Genomic DNA, 16,947 nt, shown 5'->3' on the forward strand with positions numbered 1-16,947 from the left:
AAATACAGATGAGTTGAAGGTTGCTATTAAAGCAATCTGAGCTCCAACAACAACAGTGTCACAGGATGATTGCCTCCATGCCATGCTGCATTGATGCAGTAATTCAAATAAAGTGTATTAGTAAAGTATAAAAGTATAAAATGGTCAATATATAATTGTGGGACTTTTTGTATCATAGTTGACATTTTTGCTCTTTTCAGGCCTAAAATTAACATGACCACCTACAACCAAACACCACATGACATTTTAGAGAAATATTCATCTAAATATTATATATACAGTTAAGTAAAACTGAAATTGAAAGTTATTTCTAAAGATATTGTAGTAAACCTGTTGACATGCCATAAATCCACACTTGACTCACACACTACTTTATATTAAATAACTCAGAAAGCCTTGGAGTCTTGCCAGTCTTTTCTTCAGGAGGAAATGACGTCATGTGGAGCAGGTCATGTGATCTGGAATTAACACACTTCCTTGAGAGGTGTTTTTGTAATGAGTAACTTAGTTGAAAGTGATTTCTCAGACACAGATCCAATTTGTTATTTTCCATATAAAATTTGTTATATTGCCAAAAAAGAAATGTCCGTCACGATTATCTCAACTTAATAAAAGAACACAATCAAAACTTTTTTGAATCAGGTCATTTTATTATTGTTTAGCTAATTAGAAGGTGGTTGGTATTAAATGTGTACGGTTATTGGCATTTTAGTGATATCCAGTCATTTTTATTAACAAGTGATTGTTTCCATAACAAATAATTATGGAATTTGCAAAGACATGATCATAATGAACATAAAAAACTTTTTTTTTTAACTTTTAATAAAATGTATGCAAAATGTATCCCATTGATTTCAAAAGTCTCTCAAATATATATTGATACAAATAAAACATTGACTGTAGAAACTAACATACTTTTCAAAAGTAGAACATTTCTATCTTATAAAATTTTTAAAAATTGATCTTAGGAAATATTCTAGTAATTTGAGGTACTGGATTTCGGATTTCCATGAGCTTGAAGTCTTAATTATCAAAATTTAAACAAAACAAAAAAGCCTTTATATTACACTTTATGTGTATTGGATGTAGAATATGTGAAAGTTTACGTGAAAATTTACGTTTCCCACCTAATTCTAATTGTTTGAGACCCACAGATGTGAAAGTAGAGTTGGACACCACACAGGAGCAGAGGCGCCGCCCGCCCTCGTCCACTTCCCAGGCGGGGCGCAGCTCAGCGGGGGCGAGCTGTTCTGGGTGGGCGTAGTTGGTCGGTCGAGCTGAGGGCTGAGCAAACTCGGTCTATAATACAGAGCTGCTGAGGCGACACTTTGTCAGTGGAAGTGACGCTGGTAGTCCAGAGAAAACATCCCTAGTTGAGGAATTTTCCTCCCGTGAGTTCTGTAACCAGCCCTGAATCTTAAACGGTAAGCTTGAACTTCGGTTAGCATCTAGTTATGCGGAAGCTAACGCAGCAAGCGAAGCTAAGCTAATTAGTTTTCTGTTAATCAGATTGAGCGGCACTATTAGCCTGCTAGCCTCCTGTTATCCGTCGTACTTTAGTTATCCATTCGCTGCTGTGTTCCCCACCCGTTACACCTCAGTTTTGCCCGTTGTGTCATATTTTCCATGAGAGTCTGTGACTGGTTCACGAGTAGCTCCGAGCAATAGAGGCTCCTCTGTTTTATGCACCTTTGCGAAACTGAACTCATGAGCTAAATTGGTTTTATTTGTTGCTAATGGCGTACTTTGAAGTTAGCTCCGGCGGTAGTTTACACAGGGAGGTGGTCGGGTGTGTTTACTGCTGTTGTGTAAATGTGGCGGATGTGTCAAAAAGCGGTTGTATAGTTACTAAACGTATACAGGGGCTTTTGTTTGGATCAGCCAGTTATAATATGCACATGATCGCGAATAATTGTGTAAAAAAGAGCAGCTTATAGTGTAATAAGGCATGACATTTGGACTGTTTATAGGCAGTACTATGATACCGTTCCTGATGATCAGACTGTAAGGGCTTGATGTGTCTAATAAGCTTGTTTACACTGTATTTAACGCGATTTACTGATGGATTTTATATACATATGGAAGAAATGATCATGAAATCAAGCCAGTTTGATGCATTAATAATATTTAAGTAACAATTTAAGGAGCTGCTATCACACATTGGCAAGTGGAAGATCGGTTGAATTGTTCATTTAAGGCTAATGCAATAGCTTAAAAGAACTGGATTGGTTATAATCAAGGGCACAGAGCAGACATAGGAATAGATGCTTCCACAAAACGTATAATGTCATTGTTAATCAAATTAAACTCATAGATTTAAGGTACAACCGTAAAAACATTTTGTCTGCATTTTTTTAATGTCAGTTACCCCAGTAGTGCAAATTAATATATTTTCATGAAATTTATACACTTATATTTACCAAAATAATGTCTGTACTTCAAGGGTCTTGATGAAACATGATGAAATGCTCTTAACGATTCATTTAAATGCGTTTTACTCACACCTAGCTGTTTGTATACAGTATAAAGAAATCACTGATAGATTTGTGATGCTGTTTGTCTGTTTTCTAATCCTACTTTATTTTATGTTTGTTCATTTTCTGCATCATTTCTGGAGGAAATGTCTTTATTTTTATACAGAAAAACAAAATTCAGGTAACAATTCAAAATATAATGACATAATGCAGTGACTTTTTCAGGTATTCTGTATAACATTCAATTTTTTACTCTCAACTTTTCTCATTTCCGCGCTGATTCAACACACATTTAAGCAGGCTTTCTCTTCTGGCCTGTTTTGATATATTTTGTTTTGGGAAGTGATGTCTTTAAATGTGTATGTGGAACCTTTTCAATTCGTGTATAAACCCCTGGGCTTTAATAGCCCACATGTGTTTGGCATGATTTCTGCTTTATTTACACCTATCTGTCTGTATTGTTTCTCCAGCTCGTTTACAGTCAGACATGGCTGCTCAGTGTGTAACCAAGGTGGAGCTGACTGTGTCTTGTCAGAACCTCCTGGACAAAGACATCGGTTCCAAGTCGGACCCTCTGTGCGTCCTGTTAATGAGCAGCTCTAATTCCCAGTGGTATGAGGTCAGTATAGAGAACAGATCTGGAATCATTAATCGTTAATAACAGACGTTGGTAACAGTGGTGAAGGTGCTTAAATCAAGCCAAACTAATTTTGTCTTAGTGTCAAGCATTCTGCAATAACATTTATTATGAAAGGTAATAATAGCTGCCTGAGAAACCTCCCCTCCGCTGAAAAGCAGATTATGTGGGATATATGTAATTATACAGGTGTGGATGGTTATGTCATAGTTCCTTCTGCAAGACAAGATGTCAACGCAGTGTTAATCATTAACCCTGTATAGGAAAGTTTCCATTTCCTTTTCCATCACTTCATGTTAATCAGTGCAAACTACCATTTACACCGTTTACAGCCTTGTTGTTTCTCAGACGTCTGATTCATTCTTTCCCAACAGGTGGAACGTACAGAGAAAGTCCAGAATTGCCTCGACCCGAAGTTTGCCAAAAAGTTTGTCATTGACTACTACTTTGAAATGGTGCAGAAGCTGAAGTTTGGGATTTATGACATCGACAACAAGACTATTGACCTGAGTGATGATGACTTCCTGGGGGAACTTGATTGCACCCTGGGTCAGGTGAGGTCTTCCTCTCTTCTCCATGAGGCCCGTTCTACAAAGCAAACACAACATACCCAGGATATCTGTATGCTGTCTTACTTCCCTAAGCCTAACAACCGCAGTTGCACTAAGTGGTCACACAAAGCTGGTTATCAACCCAGTAAGTCAAGACAGAGTTTCTGAACCTCATTATGAATGCGTTTACATGAAAGGGATGGCACTGGCATCAGATGATTGATGAAAACACAAACAAGTCTAGACCGGCATTATTCTCACAAGAAGAACAAACAGTTTTGAGAAGTTCAAGGGCATGATACAGACTAAAAGTGGAAAAAAAAAGCTGGCAAAACATTACATACTGTGTGAATGTGTAGGTGAATTATTATTATCACTGCCCTATCATGACAGCATGAGTAGATCTGACCATAATTACAATTGTGTATTGCAATATATGTGTTTTTAGGTGTGTAAGATATTATTTTAGCTGTAACCCTGGCAGTGTTCGAACCTGTAAATCTTATAGGGTCAACAAGTACAAGACCTCAGTGCTTCAGTCAGTCTTTTAAGGATTAAATTGTTATCCAAAGGAATGTAAAAAAAAAAATAACATTGCTTTAGAATTACAAAAAAAATGAATAGTGCTGAAGATTTTGTTTCCTCACCTTTATAATAAGCTAGGCAAAGTTTTGCAGATGCGATAGTGATAGGATGCATACTGTGCTGTAAGAAGACACCACTGTTTACCATGTTGGAGATGAAGCATTATATTTCCTGATAAACAGTTGCAGATTGGACACTGTCGGTGTAATTCGACCGCAGATGGAAATTGTGTGTTATTGTTACGGATGCCATTCGCCTTGTTGTCTGCAGGCTGCATTCATCAACTGTTCTGCTGGCTGAGCGTATTCACTCGACCGCTTTTGCTGCAGCTGCTGATCTCTGTCAGAGTGCTTACTGTTTTTACTGACTTGCATTTAGGTTGTATCCAGTAAGAAACTGACCAGACCGCTTGTCTTGAAGAACAAGTCGCCTGCGGGAAAAGGCACCATCACAGTGAGTGGCAAAGAGAGCTTTAGAGAAATGTTGTATGATGTTGTTTTGCTGTGTTTATGTCAGTTGTCTTAATTATTCATCTTTCGCTCTGTAGATCAGTGCGGAGGAAATAAAAGACAACAGGGTGGCAAATTTCGAGGTGGAAGCACGGAAACTAGATAACAAGGTAGGATGGACTCTAGTTAAAATTTTACATTCTTTACTTGCTAAAATTCTTATACAGAGGGTTCTTGACTTAAGTTGGAGTTCCGTTCCTGCGGATTGACGTAAGTTGATTTTTGCTGTAAGTTGCAACTGAAAATGTAAACAAAGCTGTTACGTGCATCACGATATCAATCAGTTCTTAGGAAAAGTCACAAATACTAATGACTTTCATGCACGTATGAGTCATTTTACAAGAAGATAACAGAATATTGTAACAGACTGATATTGTTGTTGATGTTGAGGTTTCATGTTTATTGTTCAGTTCCAGATTTACCTAATGTCAGTGAATGTGCCATGTTTAGCTAGCTCACCTCTGATTGGCTCAGAGTCAGCAGTAGTGTGTGCGTCGACCAAGAGAGAGCTGGAAACGACGGCTAATTCTGTAGCTAAGTTATGGGGTTTTTGTAGTTATTTTGGTGTTGGCTACAGCCCACAGTAGCCTGTGTGAAGGTTCAGTAAACAACCAGAGAACAGGATAAAATCTCACTCATTCATCACAGAGGGTCGCTACAATATGTTGCACTGTTTTTACAACTTGACCGATGTTCGTCGGTGTTTCACCCTGTTCCGAGCATTTTATTATATCTAATTTCTGTTCCATGGAGATGGCTTTCCTTTTCAAGAATCAAGAATCTTTATTGTCATTTTGTTTGCACACAGCGAAATTTTGATTGGTGACTCCCAGCTATAGATAAAAAAAAATATAAAACAGCACACTATATACAAATAAAATAAAATAAAATAAAGAAAATTCTCAAAAATATAAATATGTAAATGGAATTAGTGCACATGAGCAGTAGGATGAGAGGTAAATTACTGTCCAGTGCAAGGCTCAGTTCCTTTTTGCACACAGTGTGGCTGTGTGTTTGTGTGCAGGGGGGAAATGGATTGGACAGCTCTGGGATAAAAACAGTTTTTCAGTCTGGAAGTTAGAGTTTTTATGTTTCTGTATCGTTTACTTGAGGGAAGTGAAGCAAACAGTCCATTGTGGCGTACAACCGGAGAATGTAAACAACTTATAGCGCTGCGTGACAACGTATACATCCACTCCGCTCACCAACTAGTTCCATGTAATGAGTTCCGATGTAACGCTGAAACGCTGTAGGTCGAGGACGTCGTAAACCGAGGACCCCCTGTATATTCAGTTTTCTTTTACTTACTAGTATGTCTCATTTCTTTATTTTTACCCAGGATTTCTTTGGGAAGTCCGACCCCTACCTGGAGTTCTACAAGCAGACAGGAACTGGATGGCAGCTGGCTCACAGGACAGAGGTAAACCCACTTTTAAAAAATACACATCTGCTACTGGCTGTATAACAGCTTTAGAATATGTCTAAATATTCCAAATCTGCAGGAGAAGTTGATAAAACTAACAGGAGACAAACAGATTTTTCCCTTTTGTGTTTTTATTCCAAACTAGCCTGTGCTGAAGGAGGAACCACTGGTGGCCTAACTGTTTCACCACAGCCTTTACATAATATGGCATATTGGGCCAAGCTCACATTTGTCTAAAGAGGAAAGTCAGAATGTTGAATGGGTGCCCTCTGCAACAATAGATTCTGTAACTCTCCTCCTGTGCTCTCACTTAACAGCTGCAGAGAGTATGTCACTCTCTGTCTCAGGCCAATTAAATTTTATGAGCACATGTTGTTACTGCGAGTGAGGATGCAGACACAGAATTTAAGGGTGTAACTGAATTAGAGACGTCTCTGGCTCATCGGTCAGATTTGACAATTAAGTTTATGATTTGTTTTAGGTTATTTGCACTGTATTTATATGAATGTGTTGTCTTTTACATGTGGAGCAAGTTCTTGTAGTGGGAATTTCAACCCCGGGCATCCAGGAAATACAGGTTGCAACATATATTGAAATTGGTCACAACACTCCGCATCTTACATTGCAGTAATCTGTGTAATTTCTCCTTTGCAAACAATAATATTTCTCAACTTCGTAACTGTAGAAAAGCTAAGAATATAGATCTAGTCAGAGTGATTTCCCATCAGTACACAAATGTGGTGACAGTGATTGAAAATAACTTTCGTTCAGCAGAACTGCACCGTCCATCTGATTTTAAACCTGTACAGAATGATACAACCTACTTTACATACTTGATATCCTAATTGAAAGTGAGGAAAGTCCCATGCTGTGAGCTTGCATTCTACACAATGTTGTCACGCTGCTGGTTATGGAATGTATTTCGGTATGCTGGTTGTGTCTCAAGTTGTACAGGTTTTTAAACCAGTTTCTATTAAAGTTGTAAGAGTTATTGGGTGTTGCGATGGCCAAGTGGGTAGAGCACATGCCATACGGTGTGACCACCTGCTGCATGTTATTCTACTGTCTGTCTCTCCTGAACTTTGACTCTGTCTCCCCACTGTCCTTTTTAAATTCATGACAAAAATGCCCGAAATACATCACTGAATTTGTTTAGATGTACAGTGGTTAATCCTCTTACAAAGCCTATGCAGTTATTTGAGACAAAGTAAGAACTCACCAGTGATGACGTTTTTTTTGTGATGATGCTACCTAGTTTAGAAATACTCCTCTGGAATATTGTTTGCCAAGAATCACACTACAGTAGTTTGAGGCTGATTTACCCCAGTTCCAGCCCTCTTCTCCCAACAATCGGAGGGGTGACATTCTGGTCTGGGTTCTTGATCTGACTCCATGTTTGAGCCAGGTAATCTGGTGATGTGAGGGGTTTACAGATGCAGTCTTAACTCCTGAGCTTCTCACATACTGATTGTGTTTTTATTGCACTTACAGTAGTTTGTCACACCACGGCCTCCAGTTTGTTTCCATTTTCTTCTGCATGGAGCTGCATGAGGTGGTACACAGCTCCCTTATTTCCTCCTGTGGCACAGTATTCTTTACAGTATCCTGTAATGTATGATGCGCCATTATTTTTTCAAATCTTGTAGTATGTGAATGTCTGAGATTAGAGAGAGCAGTATTTGTTTAGCTTGTGATGCAACCCGATTTCAAAATCTGATTTCAATACTCCTGTAATATTAACCCAGCCTTAGTTCTATGTCCAGAACTTGTTTCCATACAGCCAATCAGACTGCCTGATTTCAAACCATATCTGCACAAAGTAGCAACATCATTGTTCATTGTTCATCATTGACAGTCAAACTACTCAACAACAACCCACGTTAGTGTGCTTACTGAACTATTAGCTTGTTGAATGAGCCACCAGACAAACATTCACCAGGGAAAAGTGCACCACTAATGTCACTTTGCAGGCTAAGTAGTAATCCATGCTCAGCTGCAGCACATTAAAGAGCATGTAAACGTAACTGCAGACATCACTGATTAGAGTTTGAGATGGTCTTATTTCCTCAGTAGAGCACACTGTCTGCTCCTGCTTTGTACAGTTCAGTTTATCTATTTTATCTTTAAGTCCCAGCTGCTGTCAGTCAAACACCAACATGGCCCTCCTTCAACTTGAGCTAAAAAGAACATTTCCAATATTTCCTGAGACACATTGACATAATTGTGAATTCAAAAAAGTGATGACTAAATGTGATTTGTTCCTGATGGAGAATTGTGCATTTGTATAATTTTCATTCATTGTGTTCTCAGGTGGTGAAGAACAACTTGAATCCAACATGGAGGCCTTTCCGAATCCCCCTGCAGTCCCTCTGTGGAGGAGACATGGACAAACCAATAAAAGTAAACATTGACCACTCACAAATGTAGAACGTGTTTAAACTGAGACTTGCACCTACAACAACATTGGTTTAATTCAAATAGCACTGATTATTTCAATGCTCATAACATGCTTTTCATGCTTTCATTCAGACATCTCCAAACAGATTAACTGATTTAGTAAGAACTTGACAATATATAAATATATATTTTTTAACCTCCGAAGCAAACATGTCAGGAAGGAAGCAGTTTCCCACCATACAGGACAAGTAAGTTACCCAGAGTTCTAGTGTTTGTCTTTTCATCTTACCATCACTTACTGGGTGGAGTGTGTGTGAATAGAGTAGGTGGGGAACAACGTCAGACATCGTCTCAGAGGCCCTCGGCTCTCCAGGTTTTCTTCATCCAACCTGATCTTATCATACAAACATTTGTCTGAATCTACACATACTCTTCTCTATGTCATTTTACTCCCAGCTTCTGTCTAGCACACAAGTATTACAGAGATTTGTGTTTCAGATCTCACTTTTGCATGTTATCTGTTTCTTCTGTTTTGTTTGTCCCCAGTTTTATAATAAACTTAGAGAGACCGTTCACTCTGATGGCAAAAACCTTCTCTCATTTACCTCTAATGGTATCTGACAGTTCATATAGTTTGGGTTTTATCTTTCCAGATTTTATTATAATTTGCTTCCAATCCCCAAAAATTGATGTTTATAGTATTTTGAGGTGACTCACTTACTGTGGATAATCCATAGTGTGAACAGTTTTCATTGAGAATATTCCTTTAAAAACTGCTCTCAAGTTTATGGATTATTTTTTGTTGTTTGGGTGAACTGTCTGAACTGGTGGAGCTTTTTTCTTGCACTGTGAATAAATGGTTTCCTTACCTTTCTCCTCAAATGCATCCAAATGTTTTACCTTTTTTCAGGTTGAGTGCTATGATTATGACAGCGATGGCTCACATGATCTTATTGGAATCTTTGAGACCACATTGACACGCCTCCAAGAAGCGTCACGGTCTTCTCCGGTATGAGAGTGTGTTTGTACATTGTTTGAGCAATGTAGCAACCAGTATTTTAAATCTTACTTTAACAGTCTCCTTAAGCTTGATGCTGCTTATTCTTATTTTATTTTGTGTTATTGTAATTAAATTATTTATGGAGGATGAGATGCCTTTTAACTAGTCATTGTGAATTAGTTTAGTTAAGAGCAGCAAAATGGAAAATGGAGCTGTTGTTTTCATGGTATTTTGACTTTGACAAAGATCTTCTTTCTGTTTCGTTTCTGCAGGCTGAGTTTGAATGCATCAACAGTAAAAAGAAACAGAAGAAGAAGGGCTACAAGAACTCTGGTGTTGTGAGTGTAAAGCTATGCCAGGTGTGTAAGGGTTTTAGTAAAATATGTTGTCCCTTGAAAAGCAGCATTGTGGATTTGATGTTACTTATTGTCCAGTACTCTACTACAAGACAGATACTTTATCTTTTAGGTGGTGAAAGAGTATACATTTCTGGATTATATTATGGGAGGCTGTCAGATCAACTTCACTGTGAGTCTTGGCTTCTATATTAATGCCCATTTTCATTTGTTTGTATTCTCTGTCAGTGATAAATCTGACAATATCTGCATCTGTTATTTCCATGCATTAGGTGGCTGTTGACTTTACAGGCTCCAACGGGGATCCCAGGTCTCCCCAGTCACTGCATTACATTAGTCCTCAGGGTGTTAATGAATACCTCTCAGCTATCTGGTCTGTGGGCAACGTCATCCAGGATTATGACAGGTAGGACTGTGTCTCACGTATAAAATGGTAATTTGTGTACAGTAAATTAGTTCCAAATTTTTGACCAAATCTTGCTCAAAAACTCCCATCCAGCTTCATTGCTTAATGTGTCAGCCTTTTGGCAGCGTAGCTTACATGTCTTTGTGTACGCTGTGGCTCGAATTTGAATGACAAAATACGTTGTCACTCCTCTAATAGTATCATGTGTCTTTTGTGTGTAGTGACAAGATGTTTCCTGCATTTGGCTTTGGAGCACAGATTCCACCCACGTGGCAGGTAAAGCTTGCATTTTAATATGAGACCACAAACACCTGTCAAAGATAAGACTGTTATCTGACTGAAGGGTTATTTAGTGGTTTGGCACAGGAAATTATATCTGATGGCATTGTGTTCCAGGTTTCCCATGAGTTTCCTCTCAATTTCAACCCATCAAGTCCATTTTGTGCAGGTTTGTTGACAGATCATTTGTTAATATATATTTTAAGACAAATTAAAACTGCTGATGGTTATCTTCAGTACACATGCAGTTTAATATATTGTAGTACTGATGTTCCAGTGTGTGAGTTAAAGTTTGATCCCTACTGTGTTGAATGTGTGTGCAGGCATTGAAGGTGTGGTGGAGGCCTACAGGGTTTGTCTGCCTCAGGTCAAACTCTATGGTCCAACCAACTTCTCTCCTATCATTAACCATGTGGCCTGCTTTGCTAAGCAAGCCCTCCAGCAGACCACTGCATCGGTGAGTATTTGTCAGTACAGTAATCATATACAATATTTATCCCTCAATCTAAAGGCTAATATACAAAAACATGTGCAAATGTTATACTATCAAGTGCTGAAAGATCTAAATAGTCAAGACTGTTCTGAAAACAAAACAAAAACAAGAAAAGCACTCAGGGCGCAGTTCTTGGCAGAGTACTGCGCGTTCGTTCCCTGGCCTTGTGCTGAACACAGGCGTGTTATGCATGTGTATGTTATGTACAGATACCAAATCGCCTTACCTAAATATGTAGCAGGCGGGGGGAATTGATGGGATTCGGAAACACCCCCACAATTTAATCAATTGTCCTTGTATCATTTCTAATAAGTTGGCAGCGGTGCATTTGTAGGAGGATCGCAATCATGTGATCATGAGCAGGCAGCTGATATGTTCACTTATAGTCATAGTTACAGTGACGCCGTGCTGCTATCTCAATGGGAAATCCTTAACAAATCCATGGATCCAGACTATAAGCTGCATCACTGCCAAAATCTAATCAGGTGGTCCTTGTGTCATTTCTGATCTTCCCTGAAAATTTCATCCAAATCCGTTTGTCCGTTTTTGAGTAATGTGCACAGACAAAAGGAAGGATTCATGTATCCCGATTGTCGCATAACTCCACTCAATAGGTTAAATGAATAGCAAACCTGTACAGAATGAAACAACCTACTTTACATACTTGATACCCTAATTGAAAGTGAGGAAAGTCCCATGCTGTGAGCTTGCATTCTACGCATTGTTGTCATGCTGCTGGTTATGGAATGTATTTTGGTATGCTGGTTGTGTCTCAAGTTGTACAGGTTTTTAAACCAGTTTCTATTAAAGTTGTAAGAGTTATTGGGTGTTGCGATGGCCAAGTGGGTAGAGCACATGCCATACGGTGTGACCACCTGCTGCATGTTATTCTACTGTCTGTCTCTCCTGAACTTTGACTCTGTCTCCCCACTGTCCTTTTTAAATTCAGGACAAAAATGCCCGAAATACATCACTGAATTTGTGTAGTTGTACAGTGGTTAATCCTCTTACAAAGCCTATACAATTATTTGAGACAAAGTAAGAACTCACTCTGGAATATTGTTTGCCAGGAATCACTCTACAGTAGTTTGATTCCTCCTCTCCCAACAGTTTAAGGGGTGACACTGTGTTCTGGGTTCTTGGTCTGACTCCATGTTTGGTCCAAGTAATCTGGTGATGTGAGGGGTTTACAGATCCAGTCTTAACTCTCCTGAGCTTCTCACATACGGATTGTGTTTTTATTGCTCTTACAGTAGTTTGTCACACCACGGCCTCTAATTTGTTTCCATTTGCTCCTCCATGGAGTTGCATGAAGTGGTACACAGCTCTATGACTGCCTCCTGTGGCACCATATTCTTAATAGTATCCTGTAATGTATGATGCACCATTATTTTTCAAATCTTGTAGTATGTGAATGTCTGAGATTAGGGAGAACAGTATTTGTTTAGTTTGTGATGCAACCCGATTTCAAAATCTGATTTCAATACTCCTGTACTGTTAACCCAGCCTCAGTTCTATGTCCAGAACTTGTTTCCTTGCAGCAAATCAGACTGCCTGATTTCAAACTATATCTGCACAAAGTTACAACATCATTGTTCTGTCCAGTAAGACAGTCAAACTACGAAGAAGAACTTAACAACAACCCACGTTAATTTGCCCACTAAACTATTTGGCAGAGAAAATAAACAATGCAGCATTCATGGCTAGCTCTTTTAGTGACCAGAAAAGGAACTAAAAAGGTAGTGAAATTACAATGAAAATATCCTAGGGCTCATACAATCAAATATGGCAGTAAACAAATATAAAGCTGTAAAAAACAGCTTCACTTTTCTACAACATCAAATCTGAAGACTGATCTTGAAACTGCACTTAACACAAAGTGGAGCAACACCACAGGAAATATAGAGACTGTACCGATGAGAAGAGAAAACTGCTTACATCTGCCAAAATTGTATCAAAAGGGATTTGTTAAAAAATTTTCTGTGAATCCGTTAATCTATAATTCAAGGACATGATTCCTCTGAGAGGTACAGGACAAGTTTTAAGCGAGTGGCATGGCAGTGCCGTTCCCAACGGTCCTGCACAGGAATTTTATTATTACTTCTGCAGTGCTACTGTCTGTCACACAACGATTTTTTTCCCACAGGTAATATTTAGTTTTGCCACATTAAACAGGATCAGGATAAAAGCCTTTCCGTACTAATTTCATGTATAATCTTTACAGGGGAGCGATAAATTTGATTATAGCTTGATCCAGAACAACCGGATAATAAGGATATTTCCGCAGTGATTAGTTTTGAAGCTATTTTCAGATGCCAGGCCCATAGTTATCAGATTTGTATGCCTATTAGAGGGAATAACAATTGTTGGATTTATCTTGGAACTCTGTGAGCATAGAAGTGTGATTAACTTCTTAGAAGTGATGAGCAGTGTCAGCAGTGAATGAACTGATCTTTCAACAATACATTGGGAATTGATCTTGTACAGTGGCCAGTATCCCTCAAGTACACATTGGTCATGCCAGACTACATATTGCTGTGATTTTGATGAAAACTAAGATGCTTCTCACATGCAGCTCAGACAGCTAATAAATTGCTGTTCTACAAATATCTTCTTGTTGTCCTCCTTAAGCAATACTTTGTTCTGCTGATCATCACTGACGGAGTCATCACAGACATGGATGATACACGCAACGCCATCGTCAACGCCTCTCGTCTGCCCATGTCTATCATCATCGTCGGGGTAGGAGGGGCGGACTTCAGTGCCATGGAGTTCTTGGATGGAGATGATGGCCGTCTGCGCTCTCTGAGTGGCGAGCCTGCCATGAGAGACATTGTGCAGTTTGTGCCATTCAGGCAGTTCAAAAATGTAAGTCAAAGTGAAAACATCGGACATGCTTCCATTACTCATTGCTTTATCGAAGTTTATTCATAAATGTTTGCTGTGATTTCTGCTGATTTTTCTCAATAAGCCAAGTGATCGCAAAAAACTGCATGCATTTCAAACTTTTTCTGATCATTTCACTGCGTCATTTTTGGGTTGACTGACGTCAGGATCATGAATATAGTAGAGTAGTTTCTCCATCCAATTCCAGTATACTCTTCCTGTCCAAACACTGCGATTCCCACACCCTCAACTTAAATCTCACTTAGTTTATCTCTTTGCCTTGTTTATCTATTTCTTTTCAGGCGCCCAGCCAGGCTCTTGCCCAAAGCGTTTTGGCCGAGTTACCTCAGCAAGTGGCCTCCTTCTTCAGTTTATTCAAACTGAAGCCTCCACACGATCCCAATCCTTCTTAGGGTACCCCAAATATCATAACACATAAGCCCTAGCATCGTCCTAGTTTTTGCTTCGCCTTTACGAATAACAGCCTAACTAAATCACTGCATGAATCACCACATGTAATGATTTCTATCATAATGCTATCAAATGTCCTCCTTCCTACTTTTCTAACTTGTTTTGCTTAAGATTCTTCATCAGTGTGAAGAACTGACACTGATGAACAATCAAGGAAAGGAAAACTCCTAAATGTTACATTAATATGTGGCACACAGATCAGACACAACATGAAAAACTGACCAGTGAAGTGACTAACATTGATTATGTTGTTAAAATGGCACCGGTCAAGGGGTTTAGGCAGCATGTGAACAGTCAGGAAAAATGGATGTAAAGGTCTGAGCGATTCATGGTCAAGTTTCAGTGTATTGCTATTAAAACTTGTTGGATATTACTTTGACATGTACCACCTAGCTAAACTTTGTTGCAGACCATGTACACTCCTTCATGGCAACAGTAGTAGGGTTTTCATGGGTCACAGCTGTTTTGGTGGCACAAGGGAGACCTACACAATGTTAGGCTGGGGTTTAAATATGACTTGAGGTATAAAGTAACTGCTTGTCCAGTTCAGTCCACTCAGGGGTTTTGATGCTGCAGTTTTACTTGGTCTGTGTGGCAGATTGCTTGGGGTGGCTGATGGTAGTTAATTGGGCAGGTATTGCGAGGTAACTGCCTCTGAGCTGAATCCTCACTACTTCTACCAATGTAAAGTCTACCTATGCAAAAGGTACAACTTCAAAAGGCAGCTTCAAAAGAAGGATTGATTGGCAAAATGACAAAAGAACTGGCAAAATGACAAAAGAACTCCCAAAATGAAGTTTGGAATTTTCCTTTAAACAATCTTCATCTGCATGACTTTCTACTTGTCATTCATGTTCCCTTCATTTATTCAAGCCAGTGGTGATTATAAATCAATGAAAAACTGTGTATTTTATTTCTCTTCACAGTTTCTAATGTTTTTCTTTGCTCTTCAGGCTCCTCGAGAAGCACTGGCAAAGAGTGTGTTGGCTGAAGTACCAGGTCAAGTGGTAGACTTTTGCAATACCATGAAGCTGAGTCCACCCAACTCCACTCCTGCACCAAACCCTGCAGGAACCATGTGATACCACAAAGAACAAACCAGAAATGGACCACTTTCATCTATTGCAGACATAAACTAGATTCCAGCTTTATCTCATCATGCAGTTAGACAAACCTCTCCCTGCTCTTTCTTAAGTCAGCGTTTGTATTTCACCACATTAACGACAAAACAGCATGCAGTCAAAGACAACCACTCCACTCTGTTGACCAGTCTGTTGTTTTTAAGTGTTAAAATAGGTCCAGCTGCTGTTGCTGTCAGATGGTAGCATACATGTTTTATTTTAGCTGTTAGTTTGTGCTTTAAAAAGAACACAATCATTCCATCATTTTGAAAGAATAGGTTGATGTGTAGTGAATTGCACTTTTAAAAAAATAGTTGGAATAAGCATTTGCTGAAACAGGACACCTTAAAAAAAAAAAACAATTCTCATCGCAGAAACACTGCACTGGATTGTAAACTATTTTTTGAATTCATCATTGGAGCAAGCAAGTTATTTTTATGCATGTTTGATTGCACCAGAATCAAATTACAATAGTTATATAAACAGCTTTTGCTCACTAAGATGACAAAGATTATCTTTTAATACCAATAAATGCAGTGTAACCTGGTATGACCGAGTAATACATATAGGCTTGTGACGCTTACATCCTCAAAAATACCATACTTTGGTTCATATACCGCATAGCTTTCCGTTTTTGGCACATAGAGTATATATTTCCTAAAATGTTGTATTGTTGCACACGCTCCTCTCTGCACTCCTCTATTATAATGTAATGTACTGCAAGGTTCTAGTTGTTACACTCGATGCAGTGCCAAACCCACAGTATGAATCTGAAATATTGCTAAAACTGGAAGGTCTCACTATAAATTTGGTTGTATTATGTCAGTCTGATTATGTTTGTTCATTGTGCCAGTTACTTTTGTATACTTTGCTTTCTACATATAATGTAGCCTAAAACACAAGGACCAACAGTTGCACAAAAGTTCAGTATTAAACATAGTAACACTGTAGAAACTACATATACAGTACCGATCATTGAAATCTATGCATATATTTGATGCAAGTGTGTCTATTTCTGTTGTGAAGTGTTTATTTTTTTATATGGTAAACATAAAAATGTATCTGATGTATCATGTCTTGTTGCTGCTTTGTGGTCTACACAGAATTGGGTCATGTGCCTTACTTAGTGTTAACGAAATGAAAGTGCATTGAGCTTGCAAATAAAATGCCTCTGACTCAATATAGATTTAATGATGGAGTTACTGAACACTCATAAAACACATTATGGAGCTCCACCAACACTGGGTACTGTCTGAAGTTAACACCACTGTCCTGAAGTTTTTATTTCTCCAAAATGACACAAATATGCTCGATCAATATTCACTTATAAACAAGCCATTTCACATGTTATCTAAACAT

General features: G+C 38.7%; 1 protein-coding gene across 2 annotated transcripts; it reads left to right on the plus strand.

Annotated features, from left to right (window-relative positions):
- The first annotated feature begins 1,239 nt into the window (after nucleotides 1–1,239).
- Nucleotides 1,240–16,768, plus strand: LOC111565233 (copine-3-like). Of its 2 annotated transcripts, XM_023265283.3 has the most exons (17): nucleotides 1,240–1,424; nucleotides 2,945–3,093; nucleotides 3,486–3,665; nucleotides 4,626–4,700; nucleotides 4,795–4,866; nucleotides 6,096–6,176; nucleotides 8,490–8,579; nucleotides 9,487–9,585; nucleotides 9,849–9,935; nucleotides 10,045–10,104; nucleotides 10,205–10,338; nucleotides 10,560–10,614; nucleotides 10,735–10,786; nucleotides 10,941–11,074; nucleotides 13,742–13,978; nucleotides 14,299–14,410; nucleotides 15,421–16,768. In XM_023265283.3, exons 2-16 carry the CDS (start codon nucleotides 2,962–2,964, stop codon nucleotides 14,407–14,409), a joined length of 1,599 nt encoding a protein of 532 aa, XP_023121051.2. In that variant the 5' UTR covers nucleotides 1,240–1,424; nucleotides 2,945–2,961; the 3' UTR covers nucleotide 14,410; nucleotides 15,421–16,768. The 2 variants fall into 2 exon arrangements, with proteins under 2 accessions (XP_023121051.2, XP_023121048.2); XM_023265280.3 differs by lacking the exon at nucleotides 14,299–14,410.
- The last annotated feature ends 179 nt before the right edge of the window (nucleotides 16,769–16,947 follow it).

The sequence above is a fragment of the Amphiprion ocellaris genome, chromosome 22 (genome assembly GCF_022539595.1).
Source record: "Amphiprion ocellaris isolate individual 3 ecotype Okinawa chromosome 22, ASM2253959v1, whole genome shotgun sequence".
Classification (NCBI taxonomy): Eukaryota; Metazoa; Chordata; class Actinopteri; family Pomacentridae; genus Amphiprion; species Amphiprion ocellaris.